The 19,980-nt window shown below is 42.1% G+C and overlaps 1 protein-coding gene across 1 annotated transcript; it reads left to right on the top strand.

Annotated features, from left to right (window-relative positions):
• The first annotated feature begins 15,676 nt into the window (after window positions 1-15,676).
• LOC147453872 (uncharacterized) lies at window positions 15,677-19,283 on the top strand. The gene is made up of 5 exons (XM_086517219.1): window positions 15,677-16,972; window positions 17,067-17,631; window positions 17,785-18,140; window positions 18,321-18,482; window positions 18,626-19,283. Exons 1-5 carry the CDS (start codon window positions 16,091-16,093, stop codon window positions 19,109-19,111), a joined length of 2,451 nt encoding a protein of 816 aa, XP_086373345.1. The 5' UTR covers window positions 15,677-16,090; the 3' UTR covers window positions 19,112-19,283.
• The last annotated feature ends 697 nt before the right edge of the window (window positions 19,284-19,980 follow it).

The following is a 19,980-nucleotide window of genomic DNA, read 5'->3' as shown; positions in this document are numbered from 1 at the left end:
GCGATGTCGATGGTGATTTGTTGACTGAGTGTATCCTAGGTGATGTAATGTGGATGCCATGGGGTAGGTGGTTGAACTGGCCATGGAATGAACTCGCTCCATTTATGCATGCAGTGTTTGAGGACCCGCTCTTGCAAATGTGGGTAAAGACAGTATTGGAACTTGTACATTGCAGTCTCAAATTCTTGTTGCTGCTCAATCAGATCAGCTGGAATTGGCCTACCCATTCTAAACTGAAAAGAAAAGGCATTTAAATCAAAACAGTTGATAAGTTTTCATGTCTGCCATAGTTTGAATGGAAACAAAAAGACATTGTTGTAGGCAATGATCAAAGTTATGTGACAAAGACAGTGAACAAAACAATGAAATGAAGACGGCAGAAGTTCACAGCTATACCTTCTTGTTTTTTTTCAAAAAATAATATTTTCTCAACCTTGGTGGATGTCCAGAACAAACGTTATAACCTAATGCAGCTGTTGTCTTGTGTTGTTTAATATAGAAATATTCTAAGTTTCTAGCTTTATGAATATTGGTACTGGTTGCTAAAGTGGTAATTTCAAAATTGTCCTCGAAAGGAATTTGTGTCTGCATGTCCGCTCGCATTCTCTTCAAAGGATTGCGCTTGTGCTGGCCAATGCGTTTATGGATGTTATTCGTAACCCCGATATATCTCCTATCGAGGTGAAAACTCTTTCTCATGTTAAAGAATATGTCCATTGTGCTATGGGTGGCCAGACACTGACTATACTATGTTGTAAATATACTTTGGATAATAGTTCAAAGTGAAGAAGTGTGAGAGCAGCACGTTGAATGGCTCTTGCAGGGTAACGATTGTGTGTGTGTGTCTCGATGTGTGTTGGTGTGTGTGTGTGTGTAGTCTTCTTTCCTACCTTCTCCATCACTTGCGCACTCTACAAAGTGGTATCAGAGCTCAGTTTAAGGAGCTACAGTCAATACACAGATTTTCGATGCTCTGGAAAACAGCCAAAAAGAGAGGTTTTTTTGTCATAACTCCCTCACCCAAACTCGGAATACAATGATCCAGGAGTCTATCTTTATGTTTTTGGGCATTTCGGACGCATTGGCATACTCAGATTTGCCAAAAATAGAAATTTTTTGCAGCAAACAGCCAGCTCACATAGGCATAGGAGATTTTCACTTTTGCAGTCGGCAGTAGATTTACAGGTTACAGGTGAAGAATTCAGTATTTACACAGGCTTTGGAGAGCGACATAGAGCTTTTGCATCATGATATTGTGTTATTGAAGATTATGTTTGGTTGTTGTGGGTCCGTTATGGACAGCCACCTATGTAAAAAAGGTTATGGGAAGAAGTTGAGGCGGTTATATTGTCAGATTGAGTACTTTGTGGTTATGTATGGATATGCGGTTAATGTATTTTGGAAAATTGCAGCCTTTGTGAGGGTCGAGTGAGGTTTTTTGAAGCCTTGCGTTGGGAGCGTTGGTACCTTGGCAAGGTGGATTAGGTACTGGAGCGAACCCTCGACTGGCCCCGCTAAAGACCTCGTATGTCGTTTACGACTATGGGATGAAGGTGGATGTATGGATATGTGGTACAGGACAGCGTATGGATTGCATTTGCATACTGGTCCATGTGGACATTGTTCTAGTCTATGGCAAGTGAGTTAGTGTATTTTCCCTTGGCAGTGAGAGATTTTTTGTCAGTGTTTATGAGCACTTTGGTTGAGATTGTCACTTGAGATATTGTCCAAATACAAACGGAACTCTACTGAAATTTTGTCAAAATCCTTTGGAAGAAATTGAAAGAGTGAAAATGGCAGAAAGTTCAACTCAAGTCACATAGATTGTTGGAGAGAAGCTGACCAGAGAGAACTATAGCATATAGTCTTATAGGATGGAGAACTTTATCATGGGCAAAGGTTTATGGGATTACATTACAGGTGAACAAGAGTGTCCCGAGATTGGTTTGGAACCAAACAGAGAGAATGTTGAAGCACATAAAACATGGCAAGCAGGAGTAGAAGCTTACAAGAAGTGGATCGAGAATTCAAGGAAAGTGATGCATTGGATTTCACTATGCATTAGTGACTTCTTTATACCACATGTGAAGAAGGCTCAATCTCCAAAGGAAGCATGGGAGATACTAGCAAGAATGAACAACTCCAATACAAAACCACGAAAAATTCACTTGAAGCAAAGGTGACATTGTGTATGACGAGGAAATAGATCCATATCATATTATGTGACAGAGGTAAAGCAAATATAAGAAGATCTTGCGAGCATTAATGTTGAAGTTCCAGATGATGACTTAGTTTCATTGGCATTGAATGGTTTGGGACCGGAATAAAAGTCATTGGATACATCTATATCTGTTCGAGGACACATGCCTGATTTTGAAGAGTTAGTAAACCTTTGTTTGCAAGAAGAGGTGAAGTTAGGCAAGTCAGGTCCTTCTACATCAAATAACAATTCCAAAGATCATGTTTTTTTCTCTAAAGGTCGTGGAAACAATAGAGGTGGAAGAGGAAACTATGGTCGTGGAAACAATGCTGGAAGAGGTCAATGGCAAAATCAACAAAGTCAAAGTTACAATGACTACAGCCAAAGAGGCAGGGGGTGAGCCCGACCTCATGGACGTGGAGGTGGACGATGTGTACATCCTCAAAGAGATGGATATTGTAATAGATGTGGCATTTATGGTCACTTTGAAAGAGAATGTTACACAAGGCTAAATCAAAATCGTGATCATGGTGGAAAAGGCCGAGGTTGTGGCAGACATGGAGGAAACTATGCTCGATACAATCCTCATGATCAAAATATATATGACAATAGATCAAGTGGACATTTATTTCCTATGGAGCATGTTGTTGGAAGCGTGGTGGAGCCACATCATACAGATGATTGGTATTTAGATAGTGGTGCCAAAAATCATATGACATATCATGGTGAATGGTTTGACAGAAAAGAGAAGTTAGAAGAGGATGAGTTTGTCGCTATAGTTGATGATACTATGCATCGGATTACGCATGTTGGTTCAGTTCCATTGCTAGAAAAAGACGGGACATACAACACATTGGGAGATGTTCTATATGTGCCTTCAATCACAAAGAATTTAGCATCAGTTGGACAAATGAAAGATCAAGGGTTGCAAGTCCGTTTTAATCGTTATGGCTGCTTCATAGAGGAGTTTCACAAAGGCAAACCAGGCAAGATACTGGCACGTGGAAGAAACAAAGGTCGCTTGTTCTCATTGGAAGCTGGAGATCCATGTTTACACAGCGGTATGTATGCAAAAAAATCAGCCACTCAAGATGATTGGGCAGAGTTATGGCATAAGAGGATTGATCATGTCAATTTTAGAAGACTAATGCATAGGCAATCAAATCAAATTGTACGTGGATTACCAAAGTTTGGCAAATTGAATTTTAATCATGTTTGTGAAGCTTGTTAATTTGGAAAGCTATCTTGTTTACCATTTCCAAAGAGGGGGAGAATTAGCCAAAGTCCTTTGGAAACTAGTCATTTAGATATTTGGGGACCTTGTGATCATGCTACGCCGAATGGTTATCGATATTTTATCACATTCATAGATGATTACAGTAGAATGACATGGGTTTACTTTCTAAAGGCAAAGTCAGAGGCATTTGAGGTATTCTTAGAGTTCAAAGTTACGGTTGAGAAAGAGAATGGTTGTCAAATTAAATGCCTACGTACAGATGGAGGGGGAGAGAACATGTCACATAGTTTTGATGATTACTTACGTGAACAAGGCATAAGAAGACAGATTACTTGCAGATACACACCACAACAAAATAGAGTTGCTGAGAGAAAGAATAGAGTTATAGCAGTATTGCAAGAGCCATGATGAATGAGATGAATATGCCATTAACATATTGGGCTGAAGCAGTTTATACAGTAGTACACATTATGAATCGAACACTAACAGCTGTCATTCATGAAATTTCACCTTATGAGAGACTTTATGGGATCAAGCCAACAGTTTCCTATATGAAAGTTTTGAATGTGTTTGCTATGTTCATGTGCCAAGCAAGAAAGAAGATAGAGCCAAAGGCAATGAAGTGTATATTCTTGGGCTACCCAGTTGAAAAGAAAGGTTACAAGTGTTATGATCCTACGACAAGACAAGTTTATGTCAGTAGAGATGTTAGATTTTGTGAGCATGAACCATGGTATAAACCAAAGCCAGTGATGATAGAAGATGAGTATGAAGAGCAAGAGAATGTGCGTCATGTTGTTGATAAGCCAGGACCATCAACAAGAACTATTTCAGGACCACATATGGCAGAGGAGAGTACAAGAAGTGTCAATCCATGGAGCGGTCGTTTGCGAGATAAGAAGCAAGACGAGAAAGGCAAGAAGAAAGTGGTTGAGGAGAGTTCTAGAGATGAAAGCCTCGATGAAGAGCATGGTTTACCACATTTGAGGACACCTGGCAGTAAGCATGCTGAGAAATATGTACCCCCATATGCAAGAGTTGAAGAGAAGAGTGCACCACAGTTGAGAAGATCAGAGAGGGTGTGTTATCCAGTTGATAGATTGGCATACAACGGTTACATGCGTACACATTATGCATACATGGTTTCACATGTGCAACATAAAGAACCTACATGTTTTCAAGAGGCAATTGGAAAATCAGAATGGGAGTCATCTATGGATGATGAGATGGATGCTCTTGTGAAGAATGACACTTGGGATTTGGTTCGCTTGCCAAGTGGAAAGAAAGCAATTGGTTCAAAATGGGTATACAAAGTCAAGTGCAAGTCAGATAGTATTGTGAAAAGATACAAAGCGAGGCTCGTTGCTAAAGGTTGTGCATAAACAAAAGGTCTTGATTATGATGAGACATTTAGTCCAGTTGCAAAGATGACAACAGTCAGATTGGTGATAGCAATGGCAAGTATGTTCGGTTGGAAGTTACGGCAAATGGATGTTGATAATGCATTCTTGAATGGTGACTTGGAAGAACAAGTTTATATGATACAGCCAGAGGGTTATCAACATCCAAAGTTTCCATATTATGTGTGTAAGTTGAAGAAAGCATTGTATGGTTTGAAGCAAGCATCTAGAGCTTGGTGTGAAAAGATAACCAGATTCTTGAAGAAGATTGGATTTAAACAGTCTACTGCTGATCACTCATTGTTTTTGAAGCATGTTGATGGAGAGATCGTCGTTATTGTTATCTATGTTGATGACTTGATTCTCACTGGAAGTCATGATGAGCAAATTTTGCATGTCAAGAAGAGTTTGTTGACAGAATTCAACATGAAGGACCTTGGTGAGTTGAGATATTTTTTGGGAATTGAAATTGTCAACACTTTATCAGGAATTTGGATGATACAAAGATAATACGCGTTGGATATGCTTGAGAAGTATGGAATGACAGCATGCAAACCGGTTGATACACCTCGTGATCACAATGTGAAGTTGTTTGATGATGGACATTACATTGAGGATGTCACTATGTATCGCAAGATGGTTGGAAGTCTTATTTACTTGACAATAACAAGGCCAGATTTGAGTTATGCAGTGGGTGTTGTGAGTCAATTCATGCAAAAGCCATGTAAAAGTCATCTTGACGCAGTGAGACGGATTATGAGATATGTGAAAGCCACTGTTAGTTATGGAATGTTTTATGAAAAGAATGGGAAGCTTTGTCTTTATGGTTACACAGATGCAGATTGGGCAGAAGATTTTATGGATCGAAGATCTACAAGTGGTTATGCATTTTCCATTGGCAATGGTATGATAAGTTGGAGTAGCAAGAAGCAATTAATTGTAGCATTATCAAGTACAAAAGCTGAATATCGTGGAGCAGCTTTGGCAGCATGTGAAGAGTCATGGTTGAGAGTACTTATGGTAGACTTTGGTTTTGACTATCTTGACAGTGTCATTATATATTGTGACAATATTAGCAGCATCATGTTGACAAAGAATCCAGTTTACCATGCTCGCACTAAACACATTGAAGTACATTATCAATTCATTAGAGAAAAAGTCTTGGCAGGTGAGATTGATTTGGTGTATGTGAAGACAAATGATCAAGTTGCGGATATATTTACAAAAGCTCTTGGGAAGTAGAAGTTTTGCTACTTCTATGAAGCATTGGGAATCCATCATATGCAAGCTCATTCTGAGCTTGAGGGGGAGTGTTAAAGAATATGTCCATGGTGCTATGGGCAGCCGGACACTGACTATACTATGTTGTAAATATACTTTGGATAATAGTTCAAAGTGAAGAAGTGTGAGAACAACACGTTGAATGGCTGCTGCAGGGTAACGATTGTGTGTGTGTGTGTGTCGATGTGTGTTGGTGTGTGTGTGTGTGTAGTCTTCTTTCCTACCTTCTCCATCACCTGCGCACTCTACATCTCAAACCTCCTCCTTTTGTCAAACATGCATCTACTTCTTCCCATAACTCCGGTTTGATTTTTAAGAGGTTCGCTAACGGAAGAGTACATGTGACTGGAGTTGTCATCAGTGACTCGAGATTCGAAACGTTCTTTTTCTCCAAATAATTCTTTCTCATGGATGGTACTTTCATGATTTGCGTGTAGCGTTCATATTCGCCTAAGTATGAGGGCATTGTCTTGAGAGTATGCTTGTTACATGCAGAAGCTACATTTTGCATCTCCTCTCACAAAGACAAATGATCTTCATCCATAGCTTTTTTATCTGCGAAATCAACAATCGAGAAGGGTGGTGACTTAGGAGAGACATCATGCTCTTCTACTTGTCTTTGTACCGCTTCCCACATCTCTTTCGCTCATGCTTCCTCAAACTCGGGAATCTCATCTTTGATATCCGCGGTTGTGCACAGTTTTGTCAGCTCGTCGATATTTGGTGTCTCAAGAATTGGTGCATCATCGAATGGAGGTAATGATAGTGCTTCACTCCCTTTCTCAAGACTTGAATTGACTTCAATGATGGTCTCTAGATTTGGTTTCATAGAAACTAGTCCCCTCTTACGGGCAGGTGGTGGTCAAGTGTTAAGAAGGGGAGAGTGTTAGCTAGCTAAAGAAAAAGACGGCCATGACATGTTTTTAGCGGTTTTTACTTTTTGTGGTTGGTTTTTTTGTAATGAAAAGGTTGGTCATCTAGGGATTAGGAAGTAAATGATGGTGCACATAGCTTCCAGATTATAAAGGATAATTTTAGGTGATCACGTGTGACCTGTATAGGGCACAATTTTGAGATATCAATGTTTATCCTTATGGGACAACAAAATAATCTTCATTATATATATGAAGATTATTGACTTGCAAAAGCATACTCCAAAGATTAATTAAAACAAAGGTAACGTATGCTTAATTATTTTATATCAAACTTAAGGTGCTATAATTTATTACTAGATTGATATAAAAGAAACTATTAATAAATTCATTTTTATCTTTTTCAGATTGAAAGCTTAACAATATGGAGGTAAGCTTATATCTCTAATCACATACTCCAATATTTATAACCTTAATGTATAAATTGTGTTGAAATATATTAGGTCTTCAATTCTATCAAAGCTAAAGCAAAAGCCACAATAGAACTACAAGAAAAAGAACAAGAAGAGCAACAAAAATAAAAAAAGCAACACAGAGAAAACTTCTACTTAAAAATCAAACAACTTAAATATGCAAATATCTCAGGACGTGATCCAATAAATTATATTTATGGTTGGCCATCTTATGATGAGCTAGAACAATATATGGACGTAGCCGACTATATGTTTCAAACATGGAAAAAAACACATACTACTAAAGAACTTCCTGCAAATGGTAAATAATTCAGCTTATGATTTAGAAATTTTATTTATATTATTCACATTATAAAACTTATTTTTTAAATATTTTACTTATATTATTCATAATTTCAAATATAATTAATTCAAATACAGTTACTTTGCAGGTCTAACAATACGAATTCTTAAGATATTCAAAGAAGATTTACCAAATAAACATATAATGCTTGAGCGATACGAAGCTCAAGCTTAAACACACGAATGGAATTTCAACATATGCTATGAACTTATTGCATTTTGGCTACAACATTCCATTAGACTCTTTGAAAACTCTTGATAATAGACTAGCTTCAATCATTCTAAAAGAGTATGAGCAACTATACAACGTAAAAAACAAACAAGATCCAATCACTTTGGAGAGCATTACAACATCACTAGATATGGACTTTGCACGAAGACAATATGGCACTACCTGCAAATTTTTCATTACTATGAATCAAAGCAATGGTATAAAATCATAATTTCTTCTCTATTTATAAATGATTATATTCTTCAAACTAAAAACAAAATTATATAACATTGTTTATAGATATGGATATAGCTAATAAAGAAGAATCATCTTTGCAATCAGCTTCAATATCTATAGATATTCCATCCACCAGTCAAGGTATAATTATTACTTCAAAAATTCACATTTTACTCAAATACCAACAAATTCAATAATATTTAAAAGCAGTTATCAACATAGTCGAATAATGCATTCTCACATCTCTCTCTCTCTCTCTCTCTCTCTCTCTCTCTCTCCACCCAAATGTGAATCCATTGTGTACTTTAAAATAGCAATCTACATTTTAAAATATTTAAATATATTTTAAATACCTTATATATTTATACTAAAACTCATAAACGTTCATACAAAATCATTTTAACAAAGTCTAATAGTTTTTTTTTTAATAGAAACAAAGTCTCCCCGAAAATCAACTACTCCAAAAAATAAAAGTAAGATTTTTATTTATAAATGACAATGTATAATAAATAAAAATATATATATTGGAAAAACGAATAATCTAAAAAGAAGGATTTTACAACATAAAAACCAACCTACTAAATTGATGATAACTGACATTAGCACAAACAAGCCGTTCAACAAAAAATTCATGATCGAAGTTATAGATTCAACAACAATAAAGAACAAAGCAAATCACTTAGAAAACGCACGGACCACCACAAGATGGTGTCCTAGAAGGAAGTAACTTCATTCTTTGTGTAAGAAACTCTGAAGGTAGGAATCCAAATGATCAAGAGTGTAAAAGAGTAATTGTACTACCATCTAAGCCAAGCTCTGGATGACTCCAGATGTTTTATACTCTAGTCGCGGGATGCTTTATGTCCTATATCTGGTGGGAAACCACAAGTCACCACTTCCTCTAGAGTGTGCAACCGCCGAATGATGGTTGGAATGAATGGATCTCTCAAGGATTCTACGACCATAGATGATCAAGCCGATGTGGAACATACTGTGTATTGCAACAGTCACTTAGAAAACGCACGGACCACCATGAGATGGTGTCCTGGAAGGAAGTAACTTCATTCTTTGTGTAAGAAACTTTGAAGGTAGGAATCCAAATGATCAGGAGTGTAAAAGAGTAATTGCACTACCATCTAAGCCATGACTCCAGATGTAGTCGCAAGATGCTTTAAGTCCTGTATCTAGCGGGTAAACAGCGCCTTGGATGGAAGGCGTGTTAGGAGTACTCCACCCTCATGGATTCGGGCCCCAGAGAATTGGAAAGAGACCACTTCTGAGGAAGTAGGAATAGGCACAAGGAGACTACCACAAAATGTATGATCATTATCGAGCACAACGAAGCCGCAAGTTCTAAAGCACCCGAGATGGGACGGGATCGCTCATCCTTCTAAGTATCTCTGGATTGTGATGGGCGCAGTTCAGAGATGCAGTGTCTTGAAGTAAGACAACATCAGCAGCCAGTCGCCAGCCATCGTTTATCCTAAAATGACCAAGGTCTGCTTCGACGCAGTCAGAGCAAAGGAGTAGAGTCAAGGCTTCTTCACCGTTAAGGGACAACGAGATGTCTATTAGGTAGTCCAGAGGGACTTGTCGAGGTCAGGCTAGACAGCCACCTCATTCAGCAGCATTAGCAGCAGCGAGGTAGGTGCCAAGGACGGCCCTCCTCAACATCGGCGAATACAAGCTGGCGAGGGAAAGCGCCACGCTAGATTAGTGTGAGGTCGATAGTACATTCTTTGAGTACTCCCCGGCCTAGAGGGCTCCGAGCCGACGAGAGGCCTTCGGTGTGGGAAGGCTCTATTATGGAAGGCTTAACGAGAACCCGATGCGGGTGGAAAGTAAGAGAACTAGGAAGGAACTTGAAAGGAAGAAAGCGATGTTCGAGATTGCGGGCTACTTAAGTGAGGATGATGATAAGGAGCTTCAGGTGGACCCTGCCGACTCTCTTCCCTCAGACGATGGGGAATTGCCAGTGTGCGTAAACATGCATGACTCAGAAGCTAACGAAGGGCTGATGCCCAAGGCTGGGTTGCCAGATACACGGGAGAGCTACCCATTGAACTGCAGGGATGGGGCAAGTTTTTGACTGATTTTCTTTTGAGGATCTGGAGACAAACTGTGGCAGTGACTGATAGTGGGCCTCAGGGCGGGCAGCTTTGTGAGGTTCGGGTTTGTGAAAGCAGGTGTATGATGCATCATGGCTGGGGCTCCGCAAGGGGGTCGCTGGCTTCTTTGGCCCGCTCATGTGGAAAGGCTGAATATTGGAAGTATTTCGTATGGGACACGGGAGAAGGTAACCAATTTTGGGATGCACTCGATTATGGAATGACCCGCATATGCGGAGGTGCTGAGATAACAGCACAGTGGAACATTCTAGGCAGATGCAAGGCTAAGCCCGAAGGATTAGAGCCGTTTTCTGGTCTTGATAAAGGATGCTACCACAAAAATGTATGATCATCATTGAGCACAACGAAGCCGCGAGTTCTAAAGCACCCGGGATGGGACGGGGTCGCTCATCCTTTTAAGTATCTCTGGATTGTGATGGGCGCAGTTCAGAGACGCTGTGTCTTGAAGTAAGACAACATCAGCAGCCAGCAGCCAGCAGCCAGCCATCGTTTATCCTAAGATGACCAAGGCTTAACCGGATTGAGCTTTGTGTAAGAGCGAAATCGCTGATGCGGAGACTTTTGTCTTGCATTCTGGTCTGAGCATAAAAACTCCTATGGAGACAAAAGCTTCTTGAATTTCAAAGCTTCCACTTGATTTTATCTACATAGGTTGAGAAGGAAAAGGACCAAGCGTTATCGATCCCTTGAGAATGACGGAAGAGAAGTAATGCCTTCTTCAGCATGAAGCCATAGCAGAGTAAAGAACATCCCCAGCATTGGGAGCGCAAACATCCACTTCAGCAGCCGATAGTAATGCATGTGAAACCTAAGCGAAAACTCATCGCTAAAATAAAAGAAGAACAGATTGCACGAAGCCGCGAGCACAACGAAGCCGCAAGTTCTAAAGCACCCGGGATGGGACGGGGTCGCTCATCCTTCTAAGTATCTCTGGATTGCAGTTCAGAGACACGTTGTCTTCAAGTAAGACAACATCAGCAGCCAGCCGCTAGCCAGCGTTTATCCTAAGATGACCAAGGACTGCTTCGACGCAGACAGAGCAAAGGAGTAGAACCAAGGATTCTTCACCGTTAGGGGACAACGAGATGTCACCTAGTAGGTAGTCCAGAAGGACTCGTCGAGGTCAGGCTAGACAGCCACCTCATTCAGCAGCATTAGCAACAGCAAGGTAGGTGCCAAGGATGGCCCTCCTCAACATCGGCAAATACTAAGACATTTGTGTGGGCATTGGGAATTAGCCACAGGCTTTGTTCATATAACTCAATGGGGCTCGAAAATCAATCTAACCATATCATGCCATGCGGAATCAAACTTCTGTATCCCTTTGATCACTAAGAGATATGGCTGGCTTGTTGAGCTTACACCAAAATATATTGAAGGCATGCTATCAAGACCTCCATTCCCGACAAAGACTGAAGAACAGACCAGATTGAATCACCCCATCTTCTGGCTTAACCGGATTGAGCTTTGTGTAAGAGAGAAATCGCTGATGCGGAGACTTTTGTCTTGCATTCTGGTCTGAGCATAAAAACTCCTATGCAGACAAAAGCTTCTTGAATTTCAAAGCTTCCACTTTATTTTATCTGCAAAGGTTGATAAGGAAAGGACCAAGCGTTCATCCTTTGTATAAGAAACTCTGAAGATAGGAATCCAAATGATGAGGAGTGTAGAAGAGTAACTGCACTACCATCTAAACCAAGCTCCGGGTGAATCCAGATGTAGTCGCGGGACGCTTCATCTCCTGTATCTGGCAGGGAAACTCTCCACCAAGAAATTCCAAAGCACCGAAGTACCACTCTAGTCTCTAGATTCCAAGCCATGAACTTGTCTAGGAAGAGATCGAAGATCTTCTCCCTAAGTCCATGTAGATGCTCTTGTGTAAGCAAAGGATCTGACGTGTCGAGGTCAAGTGGTAAGTGTCTGTCCACCCAAGATGGTGGTGTTTTCTCTGAGAAGAATGTCGGAATCCCATATACTGACAGAGAACCCTAGCGTTTTCAGCGAACAAGATCAGCCTGGCATTTTTTATAGCTGATCAGCCCCAACGTTTCTTGGTGTTTTTAGTTGTAAATGAGGCCTAGCGTTTTGTAGTTTTTCGGTGCTAGATCAACCAAGTCAGTCAGTGTTTTGAGTTTTCATCCCTTAGCCATTGCAGATTCAGTCCCTAGCATCGCACATCTCACCTACCTGCAGCAGATCCTTGTCATGCCATCGAGTCAGCCAGTGTTTACAGTTTTAGCACGCTGATTTTATATTTTAGCATCTGCGTTTTCAGCACATCGTCATTGAGTAGTCGAGTCGCCATCCTCACCGACATAGTGTTATTTTTCAGTAGAAAGTCAATGTTTTCTACATTTCAGCACTTCAATCCTAGCATTTTTAGTTTTCAGCCTGTCCTCGTTGTCGTTATCAATTGTCGTCGACATCGTCGGGAAGTTCATTGCATCTAGACCATTGTACCAGATTTGTGCGATCTATAGCATAGACCTCTCGCCATAGAGAGGGGGCCCTTGGAGGAGGGTTTGAGAACCCTATGGTGTCGTATTCTTCTTTCTCTCTTTCTCTTAGTCTCAACACTTACACTCACAATAGCATTCAATTTGTTTGTGATCACTACACTCTCTCTCTAAAGGAATGGAAGGCTCTCCCTTCCATAAGTAAAAGGAACCCTTGAGGACAGTTTGGAGCACACATCTTGATCATATCAACATTCACTTCCGCTACACCTTACACCCTAAGTCCATGTAGATGCTCGTGTAAGCAAGTGATTTGACGTATCAAGGTCAAGTGGTAAGTGTCTGTCCACCCAAGATGGTGGTGTGTTCTTTGGGAATGTCAGAATCACATATGCCATGATCATGGACATATCTTGTGTGAAATCCTTTGATGAGTGCACGTGTGTGTCCGTAGCAAACTACAAGTCATCAGCTCCTCTCGAGTGCACAATCGCCGAATGATGACTGGAATGAATGGATCTTCCAAGGACTATATGCTCGTAGATGATCAAGCCAATGTCAAAGATACTGTGTGTACTGCAACAATCACTGAGAGACTGAACGGACCAGCACGAGATGGGGTCCTAGCAAAGGTAACTTTATCCTCTGTGAAAAACACAGCCAAGAGGCTAATGTCCACCCAAAAACACAACTCCGAGGTGATGAAAATGCTGTTGTCCAACGATTTTCAGCATGCTCCTATGCTCTCGGCAGTGTATGGAACGGTATAGAGGGTGTAGGGAGGGTGGAAATCAATGTCAGCGTCCCTGGTGGGCTGAAAACAGAGAAAACAACAATGGAAGGATGGCTGAAATCTGATGATCTGAAGAGGAACAAGATCGGCAAGGCACCGGATGCCGAGCTAGTGTGGAAGGCAAGATTTAGGGTTTAAAAGCTGAGCGCTGCCTTCTTGTTGCGAAAACGATACAGTTGTCCAAAAACGCAGCTCCCTAAGTCCATATAGATGCTCTTCTATAAGCAAGTGATCTGATGTATCGAGGTCAAGAGGTAAGTGTTTATCCACCAAAGATGGTGGTGTTTTCTCTGGGAATGTCGGAATCCCATATGCCATGAGCATGGCCATATCTCGTGTGCACTCCTTTGAAAACGCACAAACTACCACGAGATGGTGTCCTGACAGGAGGTAACTTCATCCTTTGTGTAAGAAACTCTGAATGTAGGAAACCAAATGATCAAGGGTGTAGAAGAGTCACTGCAGTATTATCTAAGCCAAGCTTCGGGTGACTCTGGATGTAGTCGCGGGATGGTTCATCTCCTATATCTGGCGGGTAAACTCTCCAAGAGATTTCAAAGCACCAAAGTCCCACTCTAGTCTGTAGATTCCAAGCCATGAACTTGTCTAGGAAGAGATCGAAGATCCTCTACCTAAGTCCATGTAGATGCTCCTCTGTAAGCAAGTGATCTGACGTGTCGAGGTCAAGTGGTAAGTGTCTGTTCACCCAAGACGCTTAAGGCCTCGCAATGCAATAGTCCACTCTGGCTCGGCCGAGACCAGGTAGGTGGCTTCACCAACAACCCAACTCGCAGGTATGATCACGTTTTATGCTTTCTGGCATGCACCACATCTGGTATTAATGTCAACCAAGGCGTTCCCGAGAATGATGTGTTTTGTCAACAGCCCTTGACTAACAATATCATCATGATTTTTTTTTGCCCAGAAGTATTTTGCCTAGTACCACATGCCTTAAAGATGCAATTGCATATGATTGCAAGCATGACCTGCAAGGGACACCGTTCTAGACAAAGAGCTCTCAAAGCATTGTTTGTGCTTTCTGGCATGCACCACATTTGGCATACATGTCAACCAAGGCATTCCCATGAATGATGTGTTTTTTCAACAGCCCTTGACTAACAATATCATCATGAATTTTATTGCCCAGATCAGCAATTTGCCTAGTACCACATGCCTTCAGCATGCAATTGTAGGTGATTGCGTCTAGAGAGTTGCCCTCACTTTGCAACTTGCGTAACATAGATGACTACATCTGGAGGGACACCTTCATTTCGCATCCACGAAAACCCCCCAGCACCTTAGCGCTGCACCTATTGGGAAAATAGCGCAATCAGTGCAATTGCTGAAAAATGCCAGATCAGCATTTTACCCAGTACCACATGCCTTCAAGATGCAATTGCAGGTGATTGCAAACATGACCTCTTTTTTCGACAGCCCATGACTAACCATATCACCATCATGAATTCTTTTGCCCACATCAATCTCTTGTGTATTGCCACATGCCTTCAATATGCAAGAGACCGTCACATCGTATCCATTAAAAACAATCCAGATCTTCCTGATTCGTGTCCCTATTGGGCAATCCATAATTTTAGTGTGCTGCAAGGGACACCGTTCCAGACAAAGAGCTCTCAGAGCACGTTTTGTGATTTGTGGCATGCACCACATCTGGCATACATCTCAACCAAGGCATTCCCAAGAATGATATGTTTTTTTAACAGCCCTTGACTAACAATATCATCATGAAATTTTTTGCCTAGATTAGCGTTTTGCTTAGTATCACATGCCTTCAAGATCAGGGTTGTCCACGTCCGTCCCGTCCGTTCCGTCTGGGTTCCGTCCGATCAAAAAAAAAAAGTGACCGTTGGCGGACTTTTTTGACTGTTTTTACAGCCGTTTTGTAGCGCCACGTGCTGGCAGTTTTTGAACGTTAAAAATTGAACGTTGGGGGCCTTGGAGCCTTGGCCCTTGGGGAATCATAAGCCAATGTGCCATCCCCCCCCCCCCCCCCCCCCCCCAACATCCACACACACACACACACACACACAAAGCCACATGGGCTATGGCCATGGCACATGGAATTTGAATTTTGAAGCATGCTCTCTCTTTAACCCTCTTCTCCCTCTCTCCTCAAAACCTATATAAGGTTGCCCACCCTCTCTTCTTCTCCATATATCCCTCAAGCTCTCTCCATTCATCAAGGGCCAAGGCTTCAAGCTTTGGCACTCCATCAAGGCTTCAAGCTTTGGCACTCCATCAAGTCTTCAAGCTCTCCATTACTCCTTCAAGCTCCCTTCATCTCCTTCAAGCTCTCCATTGTTCCTTCAAGGCTCAAGCTTTCTTCATCTCCTTCAAGCTCTCCATTATTCCTTAAGCTCCCTTCATCTCCATCCATCTCCTTCAAGCTCTCCATTACTCTAAAGTTCTCTCATCACTCCCCATCCCTCAAGCTCTCCATAATGCCGCCCGCTCTTCATGAAGCCTTCAACAAGCATTGCCGCTACTTTGAAAGGGTGAAGAACAAGCAAAATGTTTGCAAATGGTATTGCAAATATTGCCCGAAGACCATGACCTCAAGCTCCACCCGCCTTATCATCCACTTGACCAAGGTGGGAGGGGAAGCGGGTCCTTGTCCGAATATCCCCGACGACATTCTCCAAGAGTGCAAAGCAAAGTATCTCCCCTTGAAGACGCGCAAGGCGGTTGCAAAGGCATCGGAGGAGGTGGTTCCGCCCGACCATGATCTCTCCGATTCGGGAGAGGATGCTTCTCCATCAATGTCCGTTGCATCCGGCGGCGCTACCATGGCCTCCACCGAGGGTGGTAGCGTCTCAAAGAAGAGCAAAAGAAGTCATGGTGGGCGGCCTCCAAAGCAAGCTACTCTTGCACAAACGGTGGGTGGAACTTCCGGTCCATTGTCTTTCCTCAAAGAGAGGCAACGACAAGCGGAGATAGAGATTGCACGCACCATCATTGAGTGCAATCTCTCTTTTCATATTCTTCGCACGGATCGTTGGAAACGCATGGTGAAGGCTATTGCCGCGGTTGGTCCATGTGAAGGGTGGACGGGAGTGTCATACCATGACATGCGCACCAAAAAGCTTGATGAAGAGAGGGCACGAATCGACAAGTCTCTTGACCCCGTGCGTGCCGGATGGGTAAAGTATGGTTGCTCTATTCTCACCGATGGATGGAGTGACCGCAAGAAGAGGGGAATCATTAATATCCTTGTCTCATGCCCTCTTGGCACCTACTTCTTGCGAGCGGTTGATGCGGGAGCAAGGGGGAAAAAGGTCACGGGTGCCTTCATTTACCGCCACATTCGTCAAGCCATAAAAGAGGTAAAATTTTTGATTCCACTCTCAAGTATCTGCTATTTTCAATTTTGTCTTTTGCCTTGGCTCTTCTCACTTTCCCTTCTTTCTCCATATGTAGATCGGTCCAAGCAACGTCATTCAAGTAATCACTGACAATGCCTCCAATTGTGCTTCCATGGCCAAAAAGCTAGAGGCGGAGTATCCACACATAGTATGGACTCCATGTGCATCACATTGCATTGACCTCCTCTTGGAGGACATTGGCGACCTACCTTGGGTAAAGGACATTCTATCCCAAGCCCTCTCCATCGTCAACTTCATCAACAAAAAGGTGAGAGTACTTGCGATATATCGCACTTACTCCGGCTTGGAGTTGAAGAAGCCTTCCGCAACACGCTTTGCCGCTATGTGGCTCCTCCTTGAGCGCCTCTATGATGTGCAAACCAACTTGCAAAAGACAATGGTCTCGGATGAGTTCAAAGCATGGATTGAAGAAGAGACCCAATCATCCCAACAAGATGCAAAGGCCATCCAACGGCTTTGCTTGAAGGAGGAGTTTTGGCAAGAGGTCAAGGGTCTTGTCATGGTGGTATTGCCATTGTATAAGGTGCTTCGGATGACCGACATGGAAGGGTCTACCATAGGTCTCCTTTACCACTTCATGGAGGAGGCTTACAAAGAGATTTAGAGATCCACCATTCTTGATGGAGCACCCGATGGTTCACGGTAAACATATCACCTTATGATTTATGTACATTGTAAGTTGTCTTTTTCTATCTACGGTTCTACCCTTCCATGCTTGACTATCTTTCTCTCTCTTTGTAGTGATGTGTTGGAGGACTCTCCAAAGAGAGATGACATTCTCTTCCTTGTTAAAAAGCGGTGGGATTGGATGAGGCGACCAATCCATGGCTTTGCCGCCCTCTTGCATCCGGCTTTCAAAAAGCCATCAATCTTTGCGGATCAAGCACTTCAAGAGGAGCGCGACAAGTACCTTCCAAAGATACTCAATGAAGAACACCATGGAGAGTTTCTCCGAGAGCTCATCAACTATGGAGACCAAAGAGGCACGGCATTCGCTTCCTCGGTGTGTTGGAAGAGGGATTCGTTAGTGAAGCCTCTTTTTTGGTGGGAATGTTTTGGCTATCAATTGCCTCACCTTCAAAGGGTGGCATTGAGGATTCTTGGACAGGTATATCATATATATTAATAATTATACATAATACCATACCATAAATTATAAATTTATAATCTCAATCATGTCATCATTTGACATTCATCATTCATGTGACATGTCACATAAGTCACCTCTCAATTGAAAATTCCCACAATTCAAATCTCATGCCTCTCTTCTATCATCTATGTGCTCTAGGATTGCTCATCGGGTGCATGTGAGCGGAATTGGTCGGCGTATTCTCTTATACACACCAAGATCCGCAACAAGCTTTCTACGAAGCAATTGGAGCGGCTTATCTATTGTCGCTCCAATTTACGCATGTTGAGGTCCATGCACGAGATGCCAATGGCTAGGCAGGTAATTGAGTTGGCTACATCATACTCTTTATTTATGCTTTCACATGTATGATGTAATATGTATGATGTATCATGTGCTCATATTTTTGGCATACCAAATTGCTAACTCCATTAATCTTCTTGCATGTTGTAAATGACAAATAGGTGAATGCAGATGAATGCAAGCTCTCCATTGAGACTCTTAAGAGTCTCAACAAAGATCGCGATCCAGAGGAGGAGCAAATATTTCGAGACCTCTACTTGGAGTTGGAGGAGATTGATCGCCGTGTCTCTCGCACACGGTCCCGCAAGAAGGTGGTTGTGCGAGCTTTGGCAACTACAGGTGGAGGAGCTTCCACTTCGGTTGCTCGTGGGAGTGGAAGAGCGTCGGCACGGACACCCAGGACCTATGTGCGGCGAGGCTCGGGTAGCGGATCTACTATGGCGGACACCACTTTGGAGAATGTGTCCATTTCTAGACCTGCGGATCCTAGAGAGCCAGAGTTTGATGATGAGGGCAACATCCTTAGTGAGGGAGATTATGGTCTTGCATCTAGTGCATCTGATGCAAGTAGTGATGAGGATGATGCAGCTACCTCTAGCTCAAGCTCGGACCACAACTCCGGTGATGAGAGCGATATGAGCACTTAGAACTCTCTCTTTATGCTTTAAAGTTTGTACCCATGGGCCATGAGACTATGAGTTGTGTCACTACTTTTTTGTACTACTTTTTGTCACTTGTATCTCTCGAGCCTCGACTCTCTACTTATGTAATGAATTATGAAATCAAATGCAATCATGATCATCTTTTTTCGAACATTGCCGTTTCCAATGTCCATGGCCAAATCTTTAATGTTCTTACTTATAAGACATCTCCTTTGAGTTGTATGTACTTAATACTAAGTAGTTACTCATAATAGAGTAAAAGCTCTGAAAAATATATGATTTATTTTTTTGCATCGTACGTTACGTCAACGTACGTCTAATTTTTTTTAGTTCGATTAGTACCACACGTCTTCGTACGTGTAACCATCGTACGTGACCGTACGTGTCAACTATGTTCAAGATGCAAGTTTATCTTGGTGATAATTGGAGCCTCAAAGCCATAGGTCTTGGCCAGATGCAAGTTGCATTACCTAGCGCACCTCAATCATCATTCATGATATTTATCACATCCCAGGCCTCAGTCGCAACCTACTGTTAGTGATAGTAGCCACATCCATTGAGTTTTTTCACGCTCGTTCTGTAATTCACTTCAAACTTCCCTCTGGTCAATATGAGATCCTTAAACTCTCTCAGCAGAACTGATTGTACACTATTCTAAATTCCAAACGTGGTCGCCATGCTGTGATACCCTTGAGATCAACCCTTTCAGTCGACATGACCAAAGCCACTAAAACTCTCATATGCCTCTATTGTCTTGGCCACTTCTCATGCCCCACCGGATGATCGTAGAGCACTGCCTTTAAACCCCGAGATGGTGGATGATATCTCTGTAGAATAAGCACTATCAAGAATTA

The sequence above is a fragment of the Adiantum capillus-veneris genome, chromosome 7 (genome assembly GCF_014529385.1).
Source record: "Adiantum capillus-veneris isolate H3 chromosome 7, ASM1452938v2, whole genome shotgun sequence".
Classification (NCBI taxonomy): domain Eukaryota; kingdom Viridiplantae; phylum Streptophyta; class Polypodiopsida; order Polypodiales; family Pteridaceae; genus Adiantum; species Adiantum capillus-veneris.
Note: the sequence above shows the minus strand (reverse complement) of the source record. Positions and strands in the feature narration are given on the sequence as shown.

What these genes read in the sequence shown, in the direction of transcription:
- LOC147453872 (XM_086517219.1), top strand. Translation starts at nt 16,091, where the DNA reads ATGCCGCCCGCTCTTCATGAAGCCTTCAACAAGCATTGCCGCTACTTT. An exon ending in TTCGTCAAGCCATAAAAGAG is followed by an intron (nt 16,973 to 17,066) that starts GTAAAATTTTTG and finishes CTCCATATGTAG; the next exon opens with ATCGGTCCAAGCAACGTCAT. An exon ending in AGATGCCAATGGCTAGGCAG is followed by an intron (nt 18,483 to 18,625) that starts GTAATTGAGTTG and finishes AATGACAAATAG; the next exon opens with GTGAATGCAGATGAATGCAA.